This window comes from Budorcas taxicolor, chromosome 1, assembly GCF_023091745.1.
Source record: "Budorcas taxicolor isolate Tak-1 chromosome 1, Takin1.1, whole genome shotgun sequence".
Classification (NCBI taxonomy): Eukaryota; Metazoa; Chordata; class Mammalia; order Artiodactyla; family Bovidae; genus Budorcas; species Budorcas taxicolor.
The window spans coordinates 210173648-210200188 of record NC_068910.1 but is presented as its reverse complement, the minus strand read 5'-3'; the positions used below and the strand labels follow the sequence as shown (position 1 = coordinate 210200188).

General features: G+C 46.8%; 1 protein-coding gene across 1 annotated transcript in view; it reads right to left on the bottom strand.

Annotated features, from left to right (window-relative positions):
- DIP2A (disco interacting protein 2 homolog A) overlaps window positions 1–18783 on the bottom strand; it is a 109697-nt gene extending 90914 nt beyond the window's left edge. Inside the window, exon 1 of the mRNA XM_052650301.1 lies at window positions 18693–18783. Coding sequence (XP_052506261.1) covers window positions 18693–18783 — 91 coding nt within the window. The remainder of the gene's footprint in view (window positions 1–18692) is intronic.
- Between the last annotated feature and the right edge of the window lie 7758 nt (window positions 18784–26541).

The window sequence follows — 26541 nt, the reverse complement described above, 5'->3', positions numbered from 1 at the left end:
GGCAGTGCTGCTCAGCAGTAAGAAGGCGCGAACTACTGACAGACAGCAGTCTGGGTGGGTCTTACAGGCACACAGCTAAGCGACAGAAGCCAAGCTCCAAAGGCTCCCAGCAGAATGGTTCCGTCACATGACACCTGGAAAAGACAATGTTACAGGCAGCGTCAGACTGCCGCCAAGGGAGGGGCTTTGGGAGGACGGACCAGGGACAAGGGAATCCTGCGGGGGGTGAAGCTGGTCCACACTGTGATCGTGGTGCTGGTTCTACGACAAGTTGGTCCCGAGCTCACAGAACTACACACCAGGAGGGCTGAGTCCAACAGTATGTAAACACTTCAATATCCAAAATCTGAGATCAGCATCTTGGGGGAGCATGTTGGAACTACAGACTCTGAGGCCACACCCCAGACTGACAAAATCCGATGTGCTTTTCACTGGATGCCCACGTGACTACGAAGATTTGAGCTGTGGAGTCTTGGTGTGAGGAGCCACAGAAACCAACCCTCGCAGGCCAGAGGGCATCTCTAGGCCAGGACTCGGGTTCTGATAAATTATCATAAAGAAGAACAGCTTAAAAAGGAACTAACCTACCCAGGAACAAGGCAGGAAACGTGTCTGCAGGGAAACACTTCTCATCTAAGCACGCCAGCTGATTTCCTGGACAACTCAAGCACTCAGGGTGGGTTCTGTGTGTTTTTGACCAGAAACACGTTACAATGTCCACTAGTATCCTGTTCGTCAAGTGAACTGTCTTCAACAGAGAGCTTCAAGTGTTCTGCAAGCCCTCTGGCATCCCCTCCCTGTCCTTCATTATCCCCACCATCCGCTCACCCCAAACAAGCCAGCCAAGCGAGGAAGCTGCTGGGAGTCAGAGGGCAGCCTGCCATCACATGCCGAGCACTTCACCAAGCACTTCCTCAGCCGTCAAAGGACTAGCACTTCTGAATGTCTGACACGTACATTAAGCCTCCCTGAAACCCTCTGGGAGAACATTAGCCCACCACCCACAGAAGACAAGCCTAAGGTCAGGGAGTCACTAGTCCGGCCCTGGGCTCGACAAAGCCCCTGCTTTGACCACGGCTCACTGTCAGGCCCCTCCCCACCCCCATCCCGTGAGTCATCACTCAACTTCACCTTACTCTCCCAACAACCCCACAGGAAACTCCTCTAATGCCTTGAGTGCCTTTTAATTTGAACATGTTCTGTAGACCTATGCCACTTTAAAGTCCAGGTATTTTTACTTTACCTGAACAATCACTTCATTTTTTAAATTTATTTTTAAACTGGAGGATAATTGCTTTATAGAATTTTGTTGTTTCCTGTCAAACCTCAACATGAATCAACAATAGGTATGCATATCTCCCCTTCCTCTTGAACCTCCCTCCTATCTCCCTCACCATCCCACCCCTCTAGGTTGATACAGAGCCCCTGTCTGAGTTCCCTGAGACAAACAGCAAATTCCCGTTGGCTATCTCTTTTACATATGGTAACGTAAGTTTCCATGTGACTCTCTCTATACATCTCACCCTCTCCTCCCCTCTCCCTGGGTCCGTAAGTCTGTTCTCTATGTCTGTTTCTCTACTGCTGCCCTGCAAATAAATTCTTTGGTACCATCTTTCTAGATTCCATAAATACGCATTAGTATATGATATTTATCTTTCTCTTTCTGACTTACTTCACTCTGTACAATAGGCTCTAGGTTCATCCACCTCATTAGAACTGACTCAAATGTGTTCCTTTTCATGGCTGAGTAGTATTCCATTATGAATATGTACCACAACTTCTTTATCCATTCATCTGGCAATAGACATCTAAGTTGATTCCATGTTCTAGCTATTGTAAATAGTTAAGCACTTCATTTTTATTATCATCCAATCTCGGCTGGCTCAGATAGTAAAGTGTCTGCCTACAATTCAGGAGACCCGGGTTTGATCTCTGGGTTGGGAGGATCCCCTGGAGAAGGAAATGGCAAATTACTCCAGTACACTTGCCTGGAAACCCCATGGATGGAGGATCCTGGTAGGCTATAGTCTGTGGGGTCGCAAAGAGTTGGGCACGACTGAGTGACTTCACTTTCACTTTCAATCTCTGCTACAGTGAGCACACCTGACCCAGTGCTGACCACAGTGGCCCATGGGCTGCGTCCTCCTCATTGTACCCTGACTGGACACTTACAGACCCCAATGGGATCCAGAACGTGATTGCATGGTTTTGTTTATTGACTTTCAACTTCTTAATAAATTTAAAGCACATGTGTTTTTTTAAATAATATCTACTAAAAATAATTGTTTCCTCTAGAATATATGAAAATATATAGAGACGAATTTAAATGAAAACAATATTGCAACACTAAACTAAAAAGGATAATCCCTATTTACAAGCAGAGCATCTGGTTTTATAAGAATTTTTTCAATTTCTTTGTTAAATTTTATTGGAGTATAGTTGATTGACAATGTTATGTTAGTTTCTGCTGTACAGCAAAGTGAATCAGTTATATATATATATATATATATATATATTTTTTTTTTTTTTTAATAAATAAAGGGGAAAAAGTGGAAGTAGTGACAGACTTTATTTTCTTGGTCCCCAGAATCACTGTGGATGGTGACTGCAGCCATGAAATTAAAAGATACTTGCTCCTTGCAAGGAAAGCTATGCCCAACCTACACAGTCATATTGTCACCCTGATTATTTAACTTATTCCCTATATTCCCCTACGTAATATATTATATATATACATATATACACACACGCACACACACACAGACATATCACTCTTTTTTAGATTCTATTTTCATATAGGTGGCTTCCCTTGTGGCTCAGACAGTAAAGAATCTGACTGCAATGCAGGAGACTTTGGGTCTTCGACCTCTGGGTAGGAAAGATCTCTCTAAAACAGAATGGCTACCCACTCAGGTACTCTTGCCTGAAAAATTCCATGGACAGAGGAGTCTGGCAGGCTATATGTCCATGGTATTGCAAAGAGTCAGACACAGCTGAGTAACCAGCACTTTCACTTCTCATATAGGTAGGTCATTACAAATATTAAGTAGAGTTCCCTATGCTATACAGTAGGTCCTTATTAGTTAATCTATTTTATGTATCGTCATTGCTGTTCAGTCACTCAGTAGTGTCTGGCTCTTTGCAACCCCATAAACTGCAGCACAAACTCCAGGCTTCCCTTGTCCTTCACCATCTCCCAGAGCTTGCTCAAACTCATGTCCACTGAATGAGTGATGCCATCCAACCATCTCATCTTCTGTCACCCCCTTCCCCTCCTGCCTTCGATCTTTCCCAGCATCAGGGTCTTTTCCAATGAGTCAGCTCTTCACATCAAGTAGCCAAAGTGTTGGAGTTTCAGCATCAGTCCTTCCAATGAATATTCAGGGTTGATTTCCTTTAGGATGGACTGGTTTGATCTCCTTGCTGTCCAAGGGACTCTCAAGAGTCTTCCCTAGCACCACAATTTGAAAGCATCAATTCTTTGGCACTCAGCCTTCTTTATGATCCAATTCTCATATCCATATATGACTACTGAGAAAAACATAGCTTTGACTAGACAGACCTTTGTCAGCAAGGTGATATGTCTGTGCAGGTTACACTGTGTAGGCTGGGCATAGCTTTCCTTCCAAGGAGCAAGTATCTTTTAATTTCATGGCTGCAGTCATCATCCGCAGTGATTCTGGAGACCAAGAAAATAAAGTCTGTCACTACTTCCACTTTTTCCCCTTCTCTTTGCCATGAGGTGATGGGGCCGGATTCCATGATCTTCGTTTTCTGAATGCTGAGTTTTAAGCCATGTTTTTCACTCTTCTCTTTCACCGTCATCAAGAGGCTCTTTAGTTGCTCTTCACTTTCTGCCATTAGAGTGGCATCATCTGCATATCCGAGGTACTGATATTTCTCCCAGCAATCTTGATTCCAGCTTGAGTCATCCAGCCCAGTATTTTGCATGAGGTACTTGCATATAAGTTAAATAATCAGGGTGACAATATACTGCCTTGACGTACTCCTTTCCCAATTTGGAACCAGTCCATTGTTTCACGTCTAGGTCTAACTGTTGCTTCTTGTCCTGCATGTAGGTTTCTCAGCAGACATGTAAGGTTGTCTGTTATTTCTCTCTCTTGAAGAATTTTCCATAGTTTGTTGTGATTCACACAGTCAAAGGCTTTAGTGTAGTCAATGAAGCAGAAGTAGATGTATTTTGGGATTCCCTTGCTTTTTCTATATATAATAATGTGTATATGTCAATTCCAATCTCATGATATTTTAAGATTAAGTATTCATTTCCTAGAAACAGTTTCTTCCTATGCTGCCATTTCAAATGAGTGCTCATGTGGGGAAGGCAGCAAGGGGCATTCAGGAAGGAAATATGCTAATTCCCAGTTTGGTGCCCATGGGCTCCTGAAAGTTGTCCAGAATAACTGAATAGAACCAGCTACATGTTTTCACATGTGACCAGCTACATGTTTTCAAGTATCCAACACAGACCACCAACCCAACATGCCTCTGAGTGCAACATGGGATCCAAGACAGACTCCAGCCAAAATTAACGAACCAGCAAAGGACTCATATCCAAGGTCCTTGACCCCAGGTACGGTGAGCAATATAGAGACAGACAGCAGAGCATGCTCCTCGACCCACTGCACAGATCAGGCGACCCTACCCACGGGCCAGAGGAAGGCCCAGGCATAGCAGAGGAGAGTCTCCCCTGGCTGGCCACTCAGGCCCGAGCGGCTCTGGAAACACGCCAGGATGTCCACAGGTGCTTTTCTGGCAGTCTGCGGGCAGCTGTCTCACTACCCCACACACTGGGTACAACATGTGGTGCAGGCTGACCTCCAGGCCACAAACCAAATGAATTACAAAGGCAAAATCCCAAATGATATCAAGTCTAACTCGGCAACAGTTTCTAAAAACCTATTCTGGAAAACACTCAACAGCTCCTTAAGGTCACAGAAACAAGCAAAGACAGGCAACGAACATTACACATAAAAGCAATGTGAGACAGCCTGTTCACAAAAACAAGCAGGAAGAAGTGAGCTTGCAGCCCCACAACACTACTTCAGAACACTGTTGGTCCTAAAGATACCCTGGTACCTGGGGGAACGGAGAGGGGAACTATTTACAGGCGATCCATGATAACCTACTAAGTACAGCAAACTGAAAAACACTGTATAAATAAAAAACGATGTAATTCTGGTGAAAGTTGCTCTGTTGTGTCCGACTCTTTGCGACCCCATGGACCATACAGTCCATGGAAATTTTCCAGGACAGAATACTGGAGTGGGTAGCCTTTCCCTTCTCCAGGGGATCTTCCCAACCTAGGGATCGAACCCAGGTCTCCTCCATTGCAGGCGGATTCTTTACCAGCAGCACTATCAGGGAAGCCTATTCGCAGGCATGTAGGTAGATATATTTTTGTGTGTGCAGAAAATGTCTGGAGGGTACCCAACACATTATTAGTCGTGTTACTCCTGGAGAATGATTTATTTAGCTTGGGGTAGGTATTAGATTTCATCTTTTACTTCACTTCTGAACTTGTTAAATCTTTTGGCACAATAATCATACAATCTTTTGTAATTAAGAATATATGGAAGCTGGTTTGATAACATAGTATAGTTATATGTTATTGTAGGAAACAGAATGACTTCTATGTACTATTTTCATAACTTCTTATGAGATTAAAATTATTCCAAAATTAAAAGTTAAAAAATATATGAGCGAGACTACATAAAATTGGTGTTATTTCTGTTTTAAATGTTTGATAAAAATTTGTCAGTGAAACCATCTGGGCTTGTAGATTTAATTCCCAGGGTTTTTCTTTCTTCTTTTGCTTTATTTTACTTTTTCTAGAGCAGTTTAAGGGTTACAAGCCAAACTGAAGGCAAAGTCCAGAGGGCTTCCATACAGCCTCTACCACCACACGCACAGCCTCCCCCATCATCAACATCTGCCACCCAATGTTGCTTTTGTTACAGGTAATGAGCCAGCCCTGACACGGAAGCCTCAGCTTCCAAAGCCCTCCCTCTTGTCATGCATCCCATGGGCTTGGACAAATGCATGATGACATATAGCAATCATTAAGCTATCACACAGGGTATTTCACTGCCCTAAGAATCCTCTGTGCTCTACCTGCTCATCCCTCTTCCCAGCTCGTGAACCCCTGGTGGCCACTGATCTTCTTACTGTCTCCATAGTTTTCCAGAATAGCTGGAATCCGTAGCCTTTTCAGACTGATTTCTTTCACTGAGTTAACAGGCATTTAAGATTGTTCCCTGTCTTGCTTGGCTTGATAACTCACTTCTTTCCAGTTCTAAATATTCTATAATATTCCATTGTCTCAGTGTACCAGTTCATTTATCTATATTCAACTACTGAAAGACATCTATCTTGCTGCTTCCAAGTTGGGGCAGTTATGACTAGAGCCCCTGTAAGCACCCGGGTGCAGGTTCTTCTACATACCACCTGGTGAGATGAAAGCAAACTCTGGTCTGATTCACACTCAACCCTCATGACCAGAACTGCGAAGCCTCTTGCAGCTGAAAGAACTCCCTCCAGTATTTCCCAGCTGCATAGCTTCCCGCTTGTGAACTTCCCAAGCATCAGCTGCTCTGCTCAGGCCGGGGGCGGGGGCGCGGTCTGCCTCCAAGCACCCCTCCCTCTCAATGGACTCTGGAGACCAGTGGAAGAGTGGACGCACACCCCACCCCTCCCCACCACTCCTGCTCCTCCCAGCGGGGACTCGCCTGCCTCATTCCTGCCGTCCCCACACAGACAGCACTCACCCTGCTGAGTGACCTTTTTGACGTCCCAGAGTCTAGACTGCTGTGAAAGGCTTTTTCATTTTTAACACTGCCACCATTTCAGCGAGATGTGGGGAAGGAGAGTCTTCTTTACCTGACGACTGGCCATGAATACTGGCTTGGAAAGCCCTATGCCCCGCAATAAATGCCCTTGTCTGGAAGGCCTCTCCTGCCTCAGCCGCACAGACGCCCACACGTGCCCCTGCATCTGCCCCTGCGGCAGTGCCCGCTTTGGTCTCCCTGCGGCCTACCCTTGCTGCCTTTCCCTTTGGGGTCTGGGTTGCTGGAGGGTTTGTCAGAGGCCTTCTTTGCATTATTCTGTTCTCCACAGGCAGCAACTGTCTTTGTTCCAATTATGACAATTGTACTGATGGCTTCCAAGTTTCTACTGTCAGACCAGCCCTTTCTAGAAATGCAGTCCTACATGTCAAATGAATGCATGGATCTCCCCAAGACGCCTCACACTCAATAGGTATGAACAGACATGTCCTGCTTGTGCACACATCTTCAGGAACAGCCCCATCATCTCCCCGGCACTCACTTCGGGAACTCGGGAGTCACTCCAGAGCCTCCTGCAATGTCCCCTTCTCCACACCGTGGCTGCTGACTCTATTCCAGCCCATTCTCCCCAAGGGCTCAGCCGCCCTCCAAATCAGCACAAACTCCTGCCCTGGGTTATGGCAGTGTGCTCTCCAATTTTTCTGCTCCCAATGTCATCCTCACCCAAACCACTCTCAACATGCTGCCAGAAAAATCACTCTAAATCAGAGCAGGAACGAGAGACTGACAAGAGATCACACCAGAGTATTTCAACTGCTCCTTAACACCTGAACAAACGACCTGCTGGCTCCATCATTTATTAACAAGCACGTGCTTGAAGCAAAGCACCCAAGAATAACCATCTCTTAGTCCTTTTTAAAAATTAGAAAATTGGCTATCTCTGCCTTCAAAGTTTTGTGGGTTCTGAACATACACACCAATCTAAATATTCTCCCCACTATTAAGAAAAGGGATGGAAGACTGCATACTTTGGGAGCACGACTCTTTTTCAGCAACGTGCCTTTACAGAGCATATGCTTCGCTGCGCTGTCCAATACAACAGCCACTACTCCTACGCGGCTATTGAAACTTCTGTTAACTAGAAGCAAATTAAATGACTGTTCAGTTCCCCAGACGCACGAGCCACATTTCGAGTGCTGAGCACCACATGTGGCTTGTGGCTACCACACTGGATAGCACAAAACATTCCCACCCCCAAAGACCTCAGGGCGCCTGTCGCCTCACATCCACACCACCAGCGGCTGCAGGTGGCACCTACGCTTGCTTCAGTGCTGGGCTAGACTCCAGAGTCTGGTCCTGACTCCTCCCTGGGATGCACAAATCCTCCCGCGAGCGAGCCCCCACCCTCCAACCTGTTCTCCCCACCACCTGCCAGGGGGACACTGTCTGGAAGCCCAGCCCACTTACTGTGGCTCATCCTCCTCTGTCTAGCACATTCTGCTGTCTTCTCCCTCACCCTCCTCACATGCCTTCCGAGCAAAGCCGGAAGAATCTGTCTTTCCTCCATTGGCCCTGCTGGCCCAGGTCTGATGATCAGAGCTGATGGGGCCCTGCATACACCTCACAATACTGCCAGTTTTTCAGCCTGTCAGCCTCACTAGCTCATGAGCCATTTTGTTCAGTCCGTGGAAGCTTGCTGAGGACAGGATGACAAGCTGAGGGTCTCGGGCTGCCCTAACGAAATGTCACAGGCTGGGAGGTCTAAACAACAGGTCTGGAGGCTGGATGTCTGAGACCTAGGTGTCGCAGGGCAGGTCCCTCCTGTGGCCTCTCTCCTCACGTGCAGGCAACCGCCCGCCTGGGTCCTCACAGTCTTCCCCCTTGTGTGTGTGTGCTCTCAATGTCTCTCTCTCTTAAAACTGAATCAGGAACCCTTATGGCCTCATTTAACCTTAATCATCTCCCTAAAGGAATGCAGTCACACTGGGGGTTAGGGCTTCAACATATGAATTTTGGGGAACAGAGTTCAATCTGTGACACCAAGATTATCTAATGATGAAGTCAGAATCTCTATTTCTATAACCTTTATTTTGAAATGGTCCTAGTTTTAGTCTTCTTAGCCATTTCCCAACAAGGCTAATCCTTAAGCTCCTTCGTGTTCAGACAAAACCTAAGGACATGAACCCACGCATGGAGGAGCTTACTAGGACATGTTCTTTTCAGTTGCCAGTTTTCAACAAGCACAGGCATACCTTCTGACATTTCAAATTCTCAATTTAAAGGTTCTTTACCAAAGACTCTAGAAAAAGTCTGAAGTCTGAAAAGGAGTAAAAGCTCCTTCTCTCTTCCAAGGCGGTGATCTTAGATCATGACAGTCAGTGTAGACTAAAGGAAAATCTTAAACCATGACAGTCAGTGTAGACTAAAGAAATAGGATGTCTATTCTTTCCTCACAGCTGGGTAAGGGAGTAAAGCGGTGCACTCAATATGCCAGCAAATTTGGAAAGCTCAGCAGTGGCCACAGGACTGGAAAAGGTCAGTTTTCATTCCAATCCCAAAGAATGGCAATGCCAAAGAATGTTCAAACTAATGCAAAGTTGCACTCATCTCACAGGCCAGCAAAGTAATGCTCAAAATTCTATGGGTGAGGCTTCAACAGTATGTGAACCGAGAACTTCCACATGTTCAAGCTGGATTTAGAAACGGCAGAGGAACCAGAGATCAAGTTGCCAACATCTGCTGGATCATAGAAAAGGCAAGAGAATCCCAGAAAAACATCTACTGCTTTACTGACTATGCCAAAGCCTTTGATTGTGTGGATCAAACAAAGTGTGGAAAATTCTTCAAGAGATGGGAATACCAGATCACCTTCCCTGCCTCCTGAGAAATCTGTATGCAGATCAAGAAGCAACAGTGAGAACCAGACATGGAACAACGGACTGGTCCCAAATTGGGAAAGGAATATGTCAAGGCTGCATACTGTCACCCTGCTTATTTAACTTATATGCAGAGTACATCATGCAAAATGCCAGAATGGATGAAGCACAAGCTGGAATTAAGACTGCCAGCAGAAATATCAATAACCTCAGACATGCAGATGACACCACCCTTATGGGAGAAAGCGAAGAGGAACTAAAGAGCCTTTTGATGAAAGTGAAAGAGGAGAGTGAAAAAGTTGGCTTGAAATTCAACATTCAAAAATGAAGATCATGGCATCCGGTCCCATCACTTCATGGCAAACTGATGGGGAAACAATGGAAACAGTGAGAGACTATTTTTGGAGGCTCCAAAATCACCGCAGATGGTGACTGGTGCCATGAAATTAAAAGATACTTGCTCCTTGGAAGAAAAGCTATGACCAACCTAGACGGCATATTAAAAAGCAGAGACATTACTTTGCTGACAAAGGTCCATCTAGTCAAAGCTATGGTTTTTCCAGTAGTCATGTATGGATATGAGAATTGGACCATAAGGAAAGCTGAGCACTGAAGAATTGATGCTTTTGAACTGTGGTGTTGGAGAAGACTTTTGAGAATCCCTTGGACTGCAAGGAGATCAAACCAATCCATCCTAAAGGAAATTATCCTGAATATTCATTGGAAGGACTGATACTGAAGCTGAAGCTCCAATATGTTAGCCACCTGATGCGAAGAGCAGACTCATTGGAAAAGACCCTGATGCTGGGAAAGATTGAAAGGAGGAGGAAAAGGGGACGACAGAGGATGAGAGGTTGGGTGGCATCACTGACTCAATGGCCATGAGTTTGAGCAAGCTCTGGGAGTTGGTGGACAGGGAAGCCTGATGAGCTGCAGTCCATGGGGTCGCAAAGAGTCAGACACGACTGAGCGACTGAACTGAACTGAGTAACAGCACCAAGTCTGTACAGAAACCCCTGCATGGTTCCTGGTCCCCCAGCAATGACTTGAGGTGCTGACCCAAGAATCCAGGAACTCACGAAACACAGGCCATTCATTTCCTGTGTGCAAAGGGGAAGGGGCCAAGGAGCATCTAGGAGACACTTCATCAACAGATGACAGAGATGACCAGTGTAGGTGTTTCCCTCCCTGACCACAAAGGTTTCTCTTTACCAAATAGTGTATATCTTCCCAGTCTTTTTAATTCACAGGTTTAACACCAGAAATGTTAGATAATTTCAGGGCATAAAGACTGATCTGAAAGGATTGTCAGCCTCACTCAGAAGCAAGCTCACTACAAATAAAATGCTACAGGAAGAGTTCATCTAAGGACGGACCAGCAGCTCACTTCCCATTCACGTCACCCTGCTTCCTTCCCACCCTTTCCTTGGCTGTGTCATAGCAGAAGGACCCAATGCTTTGCATGAGTTCATTTTTGTATTAAATAAACGTTGCATGTCGTGTCAGGCAAAGAATACTAAAAGATGAAATTGAAGAGTTTTCAAAATTACAAGTCTTCAGTAGTTTTCAACTAAAATGACAAACCACCCTCCCAGCCCCCAGTACTGAGAGGAGGGCTCAGCAGTAACAGGCAGGCTGACCCCTGTGGACATCCCTCATGACTGTGGGCAGCAGCAGCCTCTGACCCAGGTCCCGCTGGAGGACTCTTCCCTCCAGCAGACTGGTGCCCCACGGCCATCTCTTCTCAAATCCTTCAGTACTGAATGTGCATTTCTCTCACTTGGTAAGGCTGAAGGTCAAAGGACGAAGGGACCTGAACGACCCTGCGGAGGCCCTCCATGTACAAGAGCAGGGCTCTGACCCTCGAGACTGGGCTGTCCCCCCGAAGGGCACCCTGACACAGCCTACTCCTTCCTGCTCACCGGCTGAGTACCCAGTGCTGAGCAGGACGGCAGGCACTCACAGGTGCCATCACTGCTGAGGGGTAGACAGGATCCTTACCTCGTATTTGTGGCTCAGATTAGGCCACAAGCCACAGGGGAGGCAATGACACCATGAGAATAGCAAATCCGCAGCGTCCTGGCACCTTCCCATGCATGAAACATTTACCACACAGGCAGCAGGCACAACTCCCCCACAACACAGCAGAACCCCGGAGCAGCCTGGCTGGCGTCCCCACTCCCCCTCCTCACCTCACCCTCTGCCTCCATCGGTCACAGTGCGGGGCTGGAGACCCGGCACGAGGTACCTGTCAGACCACGGCCCTCCTCCATGGCTCCCCAGGGTCAGTGTTTATCCATAGCTCACCTTCCCGGCCCCACGATTCACCAGGCTCTTTCCTCTGTAGTCACGGCTCAGGTAACCCATCTGCATCGAGTGCTGACCCCCAGCCATATGCACGGCCCCTCCCGCCACTATCCACCTGCCCAGAGGGATTTCCTGACCCCCAGTCTGAAGTCCCCTCCCCACAGTCCCAACCTCCCTTCCTCCAGCACGTGTTAACAGAAAGCAAATGGACAGAGCAAATGGTGCCTTCCTCTACGACAGACACTGGAAAGGCAACAGGTCAACGGACCTGCGCGACACTTCAGCTAGGGACACAGAGGAGAGGACAGCAGGCTTGGCCCTGCTCTCGTGGAGCATCACGATATATCACCAAGGAAGAGCCAGCCACGGACAAGAGGGCCCTGAGACATTCAACTAAATTGAAGTTCAATTCAATACACGCTGACCAACAACCACGTATCAGGAGCCATCTCAAAAAGCAGGTCATGGATACAGGAGACAGGCCTGCAGAGCAAACAGCAGACAAACAGCCCTCCCAACACGGGTCTAGACCAGTGGCCCTACAGGCAGTTCAGGTCTTCCAAGCAGCAGATGTGGTGGCAGGATCAGATGTGAAGAGATTCATGTGAGAAAATGGGGAGGGGCCCAGAGGAGGCTGCGAGCTGTTAGAGGAGGCTGCGAGCTTTTAGACATGACTGTGGAGGAAGAAGAAACACAGGCGGGTTTGGAAGGAAAAGCCCTAGACTCCAGGCAGCTCCAGGAGTGTCAGGCCACATGGGGTCCTATACCCAAAGTCCCTCCCAGGAATGAGGCAGCTTCAACTCCTGCAGCAGGAGTCGTGGCCTCAGTGTGGGGTCAGTGTGGACCCAGAGTCCAGCAGGGAAGGCCCAAGTGGATCACGGCCATGGCGGGGCCGGAGGAGACTTGAGCCTTGGAGCTCCACCGCAGGTCCTCCCCAGCTGGACCAGACTCACAGTGCGCTCATCTCGGTGTGACTCTTTCCCTCCCAGGAGTTCAGAGCAACAGACACTCCATCCTGGTTCAATGGCTCCCTGAGGCACAGCTCAGGACTCCCTGGGCTTCATTGAATCTGAGAAACTATTACAAAAAAATTAAGTATCCAAGCCAATTACGGAGGATTCTTGATTTAAAACTGAGAATAAATACCATGTGTGGTTTTACCCTTTTAAAAAATTTTTATTTATTTATTTATTGGCTGTGCTGGGTCTTTGTTGCTACCTGCCGGCTTTCTCTAGTTGCGGCAAGTGGGGGCTACTCTCCAGTCGTGGTGCTCAGGCTCCTCACTGCGGGGGCTTCTCCTGTTGCAGAGCCTGGGCTCTAGACGGGCTTCCATAGTTGCGGTGCATGGGCTTAGTTGTCCTGCAGCATGTGAGATCTTCTCAGACCAGGAATCGAACCCATGTCCCCTGCACTGGCAGGTAGATTCTGAATCACTTACCACCAGGGAAGGACTTTATTCTTCCATTAATTCAACAAAGATTCAATAGAATACCTAAAATGTCCTAGGGGTTGAGACATGAAGATGAACAGATCAAAGTTTCCTTTGGAAGTGCTCCCTATGAACTGGCAAAGAAAAGTCCAAGTAAACAATAAATACAAAACTGTGATACATCTTCTAAGAATGACACAATAGTTAACGGAACAAAAAAGCCAGCACCTAACTCTGGGTGGGGGGCAAGTGGGCTGTTCTCAGAGGAAGTCAGAGCTTCAAAAAGAAAGTGAAGCTTAAATTTAGGACTTAAAACAAAGGCAGAAACTCAACAGGTACAGAAAGTTGGCAATGAACAGCATGTGCAAAATTTTAGGATATTAAAGTGGAAATCCTAGTATTGGTATTCTTTTAAAAACTTATAAATCAAAATTCTTCAAAGAGACAACACATTAAGATGATTTACTATAACAAGAAAAACAGTTCTAAAGGGAATATACCCGAATCATGAATAATGGATTTTGCATAAAGTAGGATGGACATATTGATACAAGCAGCTAGTCAGTAAGTATAACTTTTAAGGATTTTCAAACATATATTTTAATTGAAACATCTGATTGCCCTTAAAAATATAAACAGAAATTGCATTATACTGGGCAACAGTGAAAAAAATGCTATAAAAAGTAAAAGAAATACATGTTGAAAACTAGGTATTTCCTTAAAAGCTTTTCATATTACACAGTCTTATTGTTCAGTCGCTCAGTTGTGTCCAACTCTTTGCAACCCCACAGACTGCAGCACACCAGGCTTCCCTGTTCTTCACTATCTCCTGGAGCTTGCTCAAACTCATGTCCATTGAGTTGGTGATGCCATCCAACCATCTCATCCTCTGTCATCCCCTTCTCCTCCTGCCTTCAACCTTTCCCAGCATCGGGGTATTTTCCAATGAGTGGGCTCTTCGCATCAGGTGGCCAAAATAATGGAGCTTCAGCTTCAGCATCAGTACTTCCAATGAATATTCAGGATGATCTCTTTTAGGATGGATTGGTTTGATCTCCTTGCAATCCAAAGGATTCTCAAGAGTCTTCTCCAACACCACATTTCAAAAGCATCAATTCTTCAGTGCTCAGCTTTCTTTATGGTCCAACTCTCACATCCATACGTGACTACTGGAAAAACCACAACTTTGATTATATGGACCTTTGTCAGCAAAGTAATGTCTCTGCTTTTTAATACTCTGTCTGGGTTTGTCATAGCTTTCCTTCCAAGGAGCAAGTGTCTTTTAATTTCATGGCTGCAGTGATTTGGGAGCTCAAGAAAAGAAAGCCTTTCACTGTTTTCCCATCTATTTACCATTACATGGTCTAGTAGTTCTCAGAGGTGTGGCTCTCAAGAACCCTTCACACTCTTAAAACTTATTGAGGACCCCAAACAGCTTTTGTGAGCTATCAATGTTTACCACATTAGAAATTAAAACTGAAATTTTTTAATATTTAATTTATTTTAAAAACTGTACACTAAACCTACCATAAATAAAAGTAATAATTTCCAAAGCATTTAGTGATTTCAGCTGTTGTTTTACTCTTACGAGCCTCTTAAACATCTGGCCTCTCGGAAACAAGTGGATTCTCCTCATCTGCTTCAGTTCAATGGCCCGCAGGATATGTGGTTAAGGTCTACGAAACAGAATCAGCCTCACACAAACACGGGCTGGAAAAGCGAGGAGTATTTCAGTAGCCTTTTCAGATCACTGTGGACATTCTTTGATACCACACCCAAACTAGGCAAACTGTAGGTTCTTAAACAATAGTTGCAATGTAGAATCTAAAACCTTATCAATGAACTTATCGTACTATTATGTTGCAACCCACTGGTGTATCTCTGAATGGGTCTTTTACCCATGCACAGATCTGAAACATGATGCACTGGCCATTTGGAAAATACTGGTTCACAAAATTATGCAGCTCTTTCAAATGTTGATACATTTCACCAAATAATATCAATAACTCACGTTCTGGACTTCCTTGCTGGCGCAGTGGATAAGAATTCGCCTGCTAATGCAGAGGACATGCTTTGATCCCTGGTCTGGGAAGATTCTGCATGCCGAGGAACAACTAAGCCCATGCACCACAACTGCTAAGCCCACGCACTGCAACTACTGAAGCACGCATGCTCAGAGAAGGCCCATCAGTTAAGTTCAGTCTTTGCTACCCCATGAATCGCAGCACGCCAGGGCTCCCTGTCCAGAGAAGGCCCATGGCCAGCAACAAAGATCCACTGCAACCAAAAACACAGAAATAAATACATCAACTATTTTTTAAAAAAAACACCTATAGGCTTAAGGCAGTCCTTACGTGAGGGTGGGGTTAATGTTTAAGAAAAAAAAAACTCATTAACATTGCCACTGAGCCCATCAAAAACGTCTTCAAGTACTCAGAAGCACGCACACACACACACAAACACAAAAAGTGGCAAGAACTCCAAAAGACAGGACAAAGTGTGAGGGAAGGATCACAACACAAAGACACCAGGCTGGGCTTTGCCAGGTGAATGGAATTTGGACTGAGAACTTTCATATACCACAGAATATTTAAGAAGCACAACAAATGTTTATCGATGTGAAGGCAATGTCAGGCTGTCATTTTGAAAACTAAGAATTATATCACAAATTTTAGAAATTAAAGACGTTTAATGAGAAAAAAAGGTTTTGTGAAAAGAAGTTCCTTCCTCACATCCACAAATGGAGTTTTTCTGCTTTACGCTTGATTCCGTCCAGGCTAAGCCCCTGCTGTATCAGAATACAGGAAAACAAAAAACAAAGTTAAAGCCATGGAATAGACCTACTAACCAGGATGAAAACACAGGAGTGGGACAAATGTAACCTATTGTGTAGGAATTTCCTCTCTAAATCTCTGCAGGCCACCAAAACAAAGGATAAACTTCACACCATTATTCTCTTCTTTTTTTTTTTCAGGTTTACAAAAAAAGTATTGGAAAATACCCACATAACCCCTCTCTGTGCGCACACCACATCCCCGACTGGTATTAACGGGGTACATATGTTATAACTGATGAATAATATTGATAAATTATTACTAACTGAAGTCCATAGCTAACTTTAGGGTTCACTCTGTGTTGTACATTCTACGGGTTTTGACAAATGTATAGTGACTTGTGTCTACCATCACTGTATTACACAGAATCGTTTCGCTGCCCTAAAGATTCCCTGTGCGCCACCTACTCACCCCATCATCCTCGTTTTTAAGCAGTTCAGCATCGTTCAGTCTGTGTTATTTCCTCCTCCCTCCACCCTCCACCCACTGTCATCTCTAAGTTTTAAGCAACTCCTCATCCAGACAAATGTGACTGCTGTGAAGGCATCCAATTTTGACCTTACTATCCTAATTTAGGGGCTTCCCAGGTGGCGCAGTGGTAAAGAATCCACCTGCTAATGCAAGAGATGCGAGAGATGCAGGTGCAATCCCTGGGTTGGGAAGATCCCCTGGAGAAGGAAATAGCAACCCACTTCAGTATTCTTGCCTGGAAAATTCCATGGACAGAGGAGCCTGGTGGGCTAGAGTCCACGCGGTCGCAAAGAATTGGACATGACTAAGCAGCGCACACAGCAGCATGCTACTTTAGAAGTTTCTTGAAAATGGTGGGGGGTTGAGTGTGTGGGGAGGAGAGAAACATCACACAGGGCAAATACGAGTCCTGCTTTCTACTTCTACTTGAAAATATTAAAATGATAATGAAAATGAAACTAGTTTGGGTTGCTTTAGAACCGTGCTTCATTAGTAACATCTTCCTTTATTTATATAAATAAAACTTGACTGATGTAGGGGGTAGGACAGAGGTCAGGGCTCCTGTCTGCTTGGCTGCACTACACTCTGCTGTCCCTTCCCTTCAACACTGTCTTCACTTCCCCAGCTTAAGCTACTATCCACATAAACTTAATCTTATACCTTTTATGCAACTGTACATCTTCTACATTCGGCTAAAATGACAACAGGATGAAAGGATTCAATAGAGCAGTGTTTCTTTTGTTGAAATACTTGTCTTTACGTGTGTTCTGTCCTACAAATTATGAAGTTCTCAATTTTATCTGTCAACTCCCAGAAAGAATTCAAACATACAACCACAAAACAAGGAATTGAAGGAATAACTAACACAGTGGAGCAGAAATCAGGAGCACTATGCAAAAACATATTTGAAATGTGTAAAATCTAAACTGTAACTATATGTAATTTTCCCTGGGTGAAAAACTAGAACAAACTCAGGCCAGCAGTTCCTGTCAGAAACACTCCTAATTTCAGCTTTTTCAGATTTTCCAAGAGCATCTCATCACCAAGAATTCTCAAGTCCACCCTTTTCCAACTGCAGTTTCATTGAAAAAAGAAAGACGTCACATCTCACCGAATTTTTAAAAATCTGGATGTTAAATTCAAAGCAGTTGCATGTAAATGTTGTATTACCTGTAAAACAAAGATAACAGCACCACCTACCTCCCTAAGGTTGGTGAAGATTCGGTGAGTTAGTACAATCCTGTGCATATTTATTAGATAATTGTAAGAATTCACTAGCCTGACCCCAAGTGAAACTCGGTTCAGCCTATGGAAAAAATGGATTCTAAAAGTTGAAAATGTATTTAAATTTCAAAAAAAAGTTACGCATTTAGACGCTTCTCTCCAAGGGCTGCTAGGTCCCCTGACCCCGGCCAAGAACTAAACTCTGCCGCTGACTGCTACGCGGAATTCGGGACCTGAGCCTGGAGGTTACAGAGGGTAACGCCACCCAAGCCTCTGAGGCCCAATTACTCAGTCTATTTTAAACAAACAACCACTTATTGCACATCTTTCTTAATTTTAAAAAATTCCCTAAGAGGGGCTAACAATCTCGTTCCAAGTGTTCAGTGCTTTGCACCTGTTAAAGCATTCCAGGCTCCCAACTATCCCCGAGAGGGAGGTGCGGCGACCAGCCGGTCTCGCAGGGGAAATCGAGGCACGCGGGCATGCAGCCGGCGCGGTCCCTACGCGCTGACACGCGGGCCTGGGCTGGGCAGCCCACTCGGACACAGCGGTCATCCCCGTCCGGGTTTCCACGCCTGAGGCCACACACCCAAAGCGCGGCCACCGGCCGGGCGCCGGAAGCCGGACGGGAGTCGGGGTCCCGGGTGTGAGCGCCGGGCGGGGGTCCGGGTCGCATTAAGGCGGGGCGGGGCCTGGGCAGGGGCCTGGGAGGAGAGCCGGGCGGGGGTCCGGGTTCCGGGCCGCTCACCTTCCGACAGCTCCAGCTCCAGCTCGGCCAGGCTCTCCCGCACCTCAGCGGGCAGCGGCACCGCCTCCAGCGGGCACCCGCGCTCGGCCATGGCCCCGCAGCAGGACTGCCGTCCGGCCGCCTCGCGCCGGGCGGGGTCGGGGCCGGGGTCGCGCCAGGCCCAGCCCAGGTGGCCGCGCGGGCGACAGCTACGTCGCTCCCCTCAGCCCCGCGACCCGCATCGGCCCTCGGGGAGCCAAGGCGGCGGGCAGGGGGGCGGCCCAGGCAGCTCCACAGAGACACGGGCGCGGGCACGAGCGCGAGCAGCTCCTCTGCCGCCGCCGCCGCCACCGCCCCGCGCGCCCCCGACAGCCCTGCCGGCCCTGCACGGAGCGCGCGTGCGCGGTGGGAAGCGAGGGCAGGGGAGCGCGCGTGTGCGGCGGGTCGCCAGCCTAGTGGGCGCCTGGCCCCGCCCAGCAACACCAGATGCTCGCTGCCATTGGCCGCGAGGACGCGGCGAAGCCGCCCTGGGCGTCCATTGACTGAGCCGAGAGAAAGTCACTCCCGAGAGGCTCTGCGCGGGAGGCTTGGATCGTGGACTGGCCGGAGCGCAGGCTCGGCTGAGAGGGCGGCCGCCTCAGTGTTGGGGTGCTAGGGCGGTTGGACTCAGGCGGGCGTCAGTGCGCGGCGATTCCTCAGGCCCCTCGGCGGGCGAGCAGCGGGCACTAGTGTGGAGTCCGCGCGGACGGTGGGGCGCAGCTGAGATGGAGGACGTTGAGGCTTCCGGGCGCGCTGGGCCTGCTCTTGAGGAATGCGTCCACATGCTTTCCTTCCAGCATGGGTGGGCCTCACTCATGAGGCTTTTCACAACTCCCAGGAGCCAGCTGGACACCCCGGGCCCCTTTGGACGTCCTTCATAGACCCGTTATGACGTGTGTTAGTCCAAGTGCTTTTCAAAACAGCCTTGGAAGGAGCTCCAGCCGCAGTTTCAGACGGTGAGGTGACCTTGGGAAGTGCGAGGACAGACTTGGAACTACAGACGTGCGGAGCCTGGGGGGGTTGGGTAGTGGAGCTGCACTGAGCCCCTCTCCCCACACACACACTGGAGAATCCAGAGGGAACTGTTGCGCAGTGTCGCGGGAAGTGTGTCTGCCCGGTGCATCAGTGGACTGTCGTGGACGCGGGTACCCACAAGTGTACGCAGAGGGTCACTTTCCTACGTCACAGCCTTCAGGTGACGGAGCCAGCAGGAGAACGATCTGGCCACTGGGCCAGTACAGAAGGCCTCTGACGAGCAGTGCTTGCCCCAGAGTTAATTATTCACCTGTGTTGAGGTAGGAGTGTGAACCAGTGAAGTGAATGAATGTCCTAGTGACCTTTTTATGATGGAAATGTTAACTATAAGGAAAGATGATGGAAGTGGGCATCATCTGAATGGTGCTGCTAGTGATAAAGAACTTGCCTGCCAGTGCAGGAGACATAAGAGATACAGGTTTCATTCCTGGGTGGGGAAGATCCCCTGGCGGTGCGCATGGCAACCCACTCCAGTATTCCTTAATACTACTGATATACTCTTCAGAAAAATAATGGACAGCTGATGGCTACAAATATACCATTGAAAGTGATGGGGAGTCTCTTTGATTGCATGCCAAGAAATCCTCATTTCCTGCACTGAAACAATAAAGACAAGGATTAGGCCCAAGAGTCTCTATGATGGTAAATACCCAATCGAGACAATTCTGTTTTGCCAAGTTTGGAATCCTGCTTGGGGAAATCTGGGTAGATACCCTCAAAGATTTCCTCACCCCGCCCCATCCCACACTACCCCCTCAACTGTCTTGAACCTCTGGAGCCTGCCCATGTGGCTCACCTTTCCCTACCAACCTAGCCCCCCACTCCCCAATCTGTTGGACAATAGGCATATAATTATGGTTATTTCTTAGTATAATTAAGCTGAACTATAACCCCCTTCCCCTCAAAAGAACATATTAGTTTGCTAGAGCTGCAGTAACAAAATACCACTAACTGGGTGGCTTAACAGAAGTTTATCTCACAGTTCTGGGGTCTGGAAGTTAGAGAAAAGTGACAGGGCTGTGAGGGAAGGATCTTCTATTCCTCTGCTAGCTTCTGGTGGTTTGCTGGCAATCTGGTGTTACTTGGTTTGTAGATGCACTGTGCCAGTCTGCCTTGATGTTCACGTGCCTTTCTCCCTATATGTTTGTCTGTTTCTGTGTCCAAATTCCCTGTTTTTGAAAATACCAGTTATTGGATTTTTACCTACTCTGATTACAATACTCATCTTAATTTGATTGCCTGTAAAGACCCTATTTCCAAATAAGGTTACATTCACAAGTACCTGGGGGTTAGGACTTAAACATCTTTTCCAGGGACACAGTTTAGTCCATGACAGGTTGTAAGAACCAGCCAACTGCCAGGAGCTAGGAAAGTTTTGTGGGGCTGGATTACAAGTGTGCTTGATGAGTGGTGGTCCCCAGCATCCTTGCTTAATTCACTGGCATGAGCCCTGCAGAAATCAGAAGAAAACTGGAATGTAAAGTTGGTAGAAGACTTATGACCAGTCTTCTAAGATACAGGGTTTAACACCTAGGCAAAGACTGGTAGCAAACTCCTAAAGTGATGCTATGTCAATTGCTATATAACAAATTACTACGCACTTAGTGGCTTAAAACAAGAATCATTTATTCTCCTAAATTGCTGAGGGTCAGGGCATAGTGGAATTGACCTGTGTCATCTGGGGCTTCACTTGGAACAGCTTGACGGCTGGAGGTTGGAATGATCTGAAGGTTCATTTACTCACATGTCTGACAGTCGATGCTGGAGCCCAGATTAGAGGTGTCAGCCAGCATGCCCACATATGGCCATTCCCACTAGTCAGTGGTGGCTCACCCCTGTAGGCAAGAGCTGACAGTAGGAAAGGTTGCTCCAGAACAGCATTTGGGGGTGGGGGGCGGTGGGGGGGGGGGGGGGGGTCATGCAATAGGATCCTAGCAGAAAAGAGGCCAGGAAGGAGCTTGTAACTGACAGAAGTCAGTACTGCAAATTACAGTGGCCGGCAAGATCTGAGTGGCAGCCATGGGACTCTGACCTGTGGACAGTTGCAGAAATGGTTAATAAAACACAGCATTCTTAGAGGCAAAACAGATGGGCAGTTGAAAATATCAGCAGAAAAAAGTTAAGGATGGATGAACAGAAAAATCAGGATCCCACAGCCAGTTTCTAGACTGAGCTAGTTTTCAGATATGGTACTGAAGAGGCGGCGAAATGCCAAGAAGGACCCTGCAGTATACCACAAGTACATACACAAATGAATCCTGAATTCCTTTTCCAGAGTCCAATAGCCATTTCCTTTGATAACTACACCCAGGGGGAAAGTGGGTAGCCAAACATTCTGACGACTGATGTACACAAAATCTGAATTGACTTTGATATCCAGACATCTGCATTATCATCACGGCTTCCTTGTCAGAGTGGCTGCATATAGTGGCCAGATAATTAATGGAGTCCTCCCCAAGGTCCAGCTTACAGTAGGCCCACCAGCTCTGTGGACCTGCTTGTGGTCATTTCCCCTGTCCCAAACTGAATAATTGGCGTTGATGTACTTGGCAATTAACATTACTCTCAGGTTGGGTCCCTGACCTATAGGGTTAGAGCTATCACAACAGGAAAAGTCAAATGGAAAACTGACTGGTTTTAAAAAGTCAAGTGGAAAACTTGACTGAAAAGTCAAGTGGAAAACTGACCTCTAAAACTGATCTGTTCCAGTCAAGATCATAGAGTCTCTAGGGGTGGGACAGTGGCAGAACTGGGGGCCACTTTTAAGGATCTAAAGGACACAGCATGGTGGTCCCCCAAATCTTAAATTCACTACTATGATCCCTGCAGAAATTGGATCCTGGAGGATGGCAGTACACTGCAAACTCAACTGAGTGGCAGCCTTGATAGTAGTTTCTGTGTCAGATGCAGGAGGTGGCTACCGATTTGGTGTGTTCTTTTCTGTCCCCATCAGATAAAAAGGATCAGGACCATTTCACATTCACATGGAACACAGATGCAGTTTTGCCCGAAGGCTATGTTACCTCTCTTGCCCTCTTGTAGTCCAAAGACTTCACCATCCTGAAGAATATCACACTGCTCCATTACGTCAATAATATTACAAAGATGCTGGAGGCCTTGCTAAGATACAGGTGCTCCAGAGGGTAGCAGATAAACCCTGTGAAGATTCAGAGACCTGCTACATTTGTAACATTTTAAGGGATCCAGTGGTCAGTGGAGCCCTAGGGCATCCCTTCCAAAAGGCAAAGACAATTATTGCATCTTGCACCTTCAGCCATCAGTAAAGGAAGATACTATTGGGTCTTTTCAGGTTCTGGAAGTGGCATATTCCACACCTGTGAATAGTGCTCTGGCCCAAATACTGGGTGACTTGGAAGACTTCCAGGTTTGAGAAGAACCCAGAAAAGTAAGAGTTTTTGTAATTGGTCAAGGCTGCAATGCAGGCAGTTGTGCTGCCCCAGCCATATGGTCTAGCAGGTGGTGGTGGTGGTGGGGAACAATATGATGTGGAGTTTCTGGCACATCTCAGTAGGAGACTCACGAAGCAGGACCCTAGGTTCTGCCATGCCCCTGGAAGCAGAGAATTATTTTCCTTTTAGGGAAAAAAAAAGTCTTGGTGTGCTTCTGTGCTCTGATAGAGATGGAACATCTGGCCTTGGGACACCAAGTGAACATGTAGACAAAACAGTGCCTTGTTAGGGGGTTCTGCCAAACTCACAAGGTCATCAGGGTGGTTTGGACCAGCAGCAATCCACCACCAGGTGGAAGACAAATGTTCAAGACTGAGCATGAGACTGTTCAGGGGTCACAGGTAAGTGCAGGATAGGTGGCCCAGACCCACAGGGCACCCACTGCTGCTGTATCAGAGCCCCTTTCTCCTTTCACACCTATGACCATATGGGGAAGCCTTTAGGACATGTGGACAGAGGGGGAAAATCTTGAGCCTCATTCCTGGATGGACTGGCTTGGTGGTGGTGTTCAGTCGCCAAGTCGTGTCTGATTCTTTGCAACCCCATGGACTGCAGCACACCAGGTGTTCCTGTCCCTCACCATCTCCCAGAGTTTACCCAAGTTCATGCCCATTGAATTGGTGATGTCATCTAACCATCTCATCCTTTGTCATCCCCTTCTCGTTCTGCCTTCTATCTTTACCAGCATCAGGGTCTTTTCCAATGAGTCGGCACTTCACATTAGGTGGCCAAAGTATTGGATTTCAGCTTCAGCATCAGTCCTTCCAATGAGCATTCAGGGTTGATTTCCTCTAGGATTGACTGGTTTGATCTTGCAGTCCAAGGGATTCTCAATAGTCTTCTCCAGCACCACAGTTTGAAAGCATCAATTCTTTGGTGCTCTTCCTTCTTTATGGTCCAACTCTCACGTCTGTACATGACTACTGGAAAAAACCATAGTTTTGACTATCTGGACCTTTGTTGGCAAAGTTAATATTGGACAGCATTTCTTGCAACCTGTGTGCTGGCATGATGGGTACAAGGACAGAATGACCAAAGTAATGGAGCTGGAGGCTATTTATGGTCCCAGGGCTGATCCAACCACTCGCTTGGTCTAACCTGTCAGTAAGAGACCAATGAGGAGCTCCTGATGTGTTCCTTTCACGAAGTTCAACCAGCCGTTTGTGCTACTGGAACTCTTCCATCTGGGAAGGGCTAGCAGTTTGTTTTCACAGAAATAGATTCATACTGCATAGATAGGTTTGACCTCCTGTCCACAAGTGTCAGCCAGCAAGGGTTTATGGAGTGTTAGCTCCTTTAGCACAGGATCCCACCTTACATTAAAGGAAATGTAGGGTGCACTTTACACTGCAGGATGCGCAGCGATCACAGATCTGCTGCCTGACAGAGCACTGGGACAGTCAGCTGAAGGCATAGCTGAAGCGCCAAGGTGGAGGCAATATTCTGCAGAGATGAGATGGCACCATTTCCCAACAAGAAAGATACCTGTGTCTAAAATCCAAAGGTGGAAACACGAGTGGCCCCACTTAATAGCACTCCCAATGGTTCACTGGAGAACTTTTGCCTCCTGTCCTCCAAGTTTAGATTCTGCAGGGTTAGAGGTCCTGGTCCCCAAAAGGAACACTCCCTGTCCTACTGGATGTAAATGATGAGTGATGTCTGGGAACCCTGGGTTCCTGAATCTAGGAACCAGGAGGCAAAAGGAGAAGTCACCATCTGGGCAGTGGAGAGGGCAGGGCTGCTCTATACTCAAGGAAGAATGTGTGGAACCCGTGACCCACATGGGCCATCTTGGTACTCCTTTGCTTAACTGTGATCAAGAAACTAGAGAATCCAGCTTGCACTTGCAGTGGAAGAGTCTGCCTCTTGATTTTCAGGCACCTGCAGTCTGGCTGTAAGGGGTGTGCATGGTATATGCGCTACTGGTTTAAGGCACACACCAGTCTGCAACATTACCTCCAACTTGAAAGACGGATTTCCAAGCTGGTGCTGAAAGCAAGCCTTCAGCTAGCCATTCCATTCTTCAGCCCAGGCAACTGCTTCCAGCGATGGCATCTGTAATGCTGGTTCGTAAACTAGTCCCTGTACACGAGGGCACGGAGAGATCCAAGAAAGAGGCAGACCCTCCAGGTCTGCAGGCAGCAGGTTTGATAAGCAGGGAACTGATGAGGTTTGTCTTGGGTGGCCAGAAGATAACTCTCTGCATCCACCAGAGTCTTTAACTTTTAAAAATTAATTAATTTATTTTAATTGGAGGATAATTACAACATTGTGGTGGTTTTGCCGTACATCAACATGAATCAGCCACAGGTGCCCCTGTGTCCCCTCAGTGTGAACTCTCCTCCCATCTCCCTCCCCACCCCATCCCTGAGTTCTCCCAGACTACTGCCGTTGAGTGCCCTGCTTCATGCATTCAACTTGCACTGGTCATCTGTTTCACAGATGGTAATATACATGTTTCAATGCTATTCTCTCAAATCATCCCACCCTTGCCTTTTCCCACAGAGTCCTTTGCATCTGTCTTTCTTTTGCTGCCTGGCATATAGGATCATCGTTACCATTTTTCTAAATTCCATATATATGCATTAATATTCTGTATTGGTGTTTCTCTTTCTGGCTTACTTCACACTGTATTAAATAGGCTCCAGTTTCATCCACCTCATTAAAACTGACTCAAATGCATTCTTTTTTATAGCTTAGTAATATGCCATTGTGTATATGTATCACAATTTCCTTATCCATTCATATGCCAGTAGACATCTAGGTTGCTTCCATGTCCTGGATATTGTAAACAGTGCTGCGGTGAACATTGGGGTACACGTGTCTCTTTCAATCCTGGTTTCTTCGATGTGTATGCCCAGCAGTGGGATTGCTGGGTCGTATGGCAGTTCTATTTCCAGTTTTTTAAGGAGTCTCCACACTGTTCTCCATAGTGGCTGTACTAGTTTGCATTCCCAACAGTGTAACAGGGTTCCCTTTTCTCTGCACCCTCTCCAGCATTTATTGCTTGTAGACTTTTTGATAACAGCCATTCTGACCAGCATGAGATGGTACCTCATTGTGGTTTTGATTTGCATTTCTCTGATAATGAGTGCTATTGAGCATCTTTTTATGTGTTTGTTAGCCATCTGTATGTCTTCATTGGAGAAATGTCTGTTTAGTTCTTTGGCCCATGTTTTGATTGGGTCATTTATTTTTCTGGAATTTAGCTGCAGAAGTTGCTTGTATATTTTTGAGATTTATTTTTTTTCCAGGTTCATAATTTATTGTACAAATTGAGTATCACATGATAAGTTGACATTAGCTTCTTCAGGCATGGGAACTTA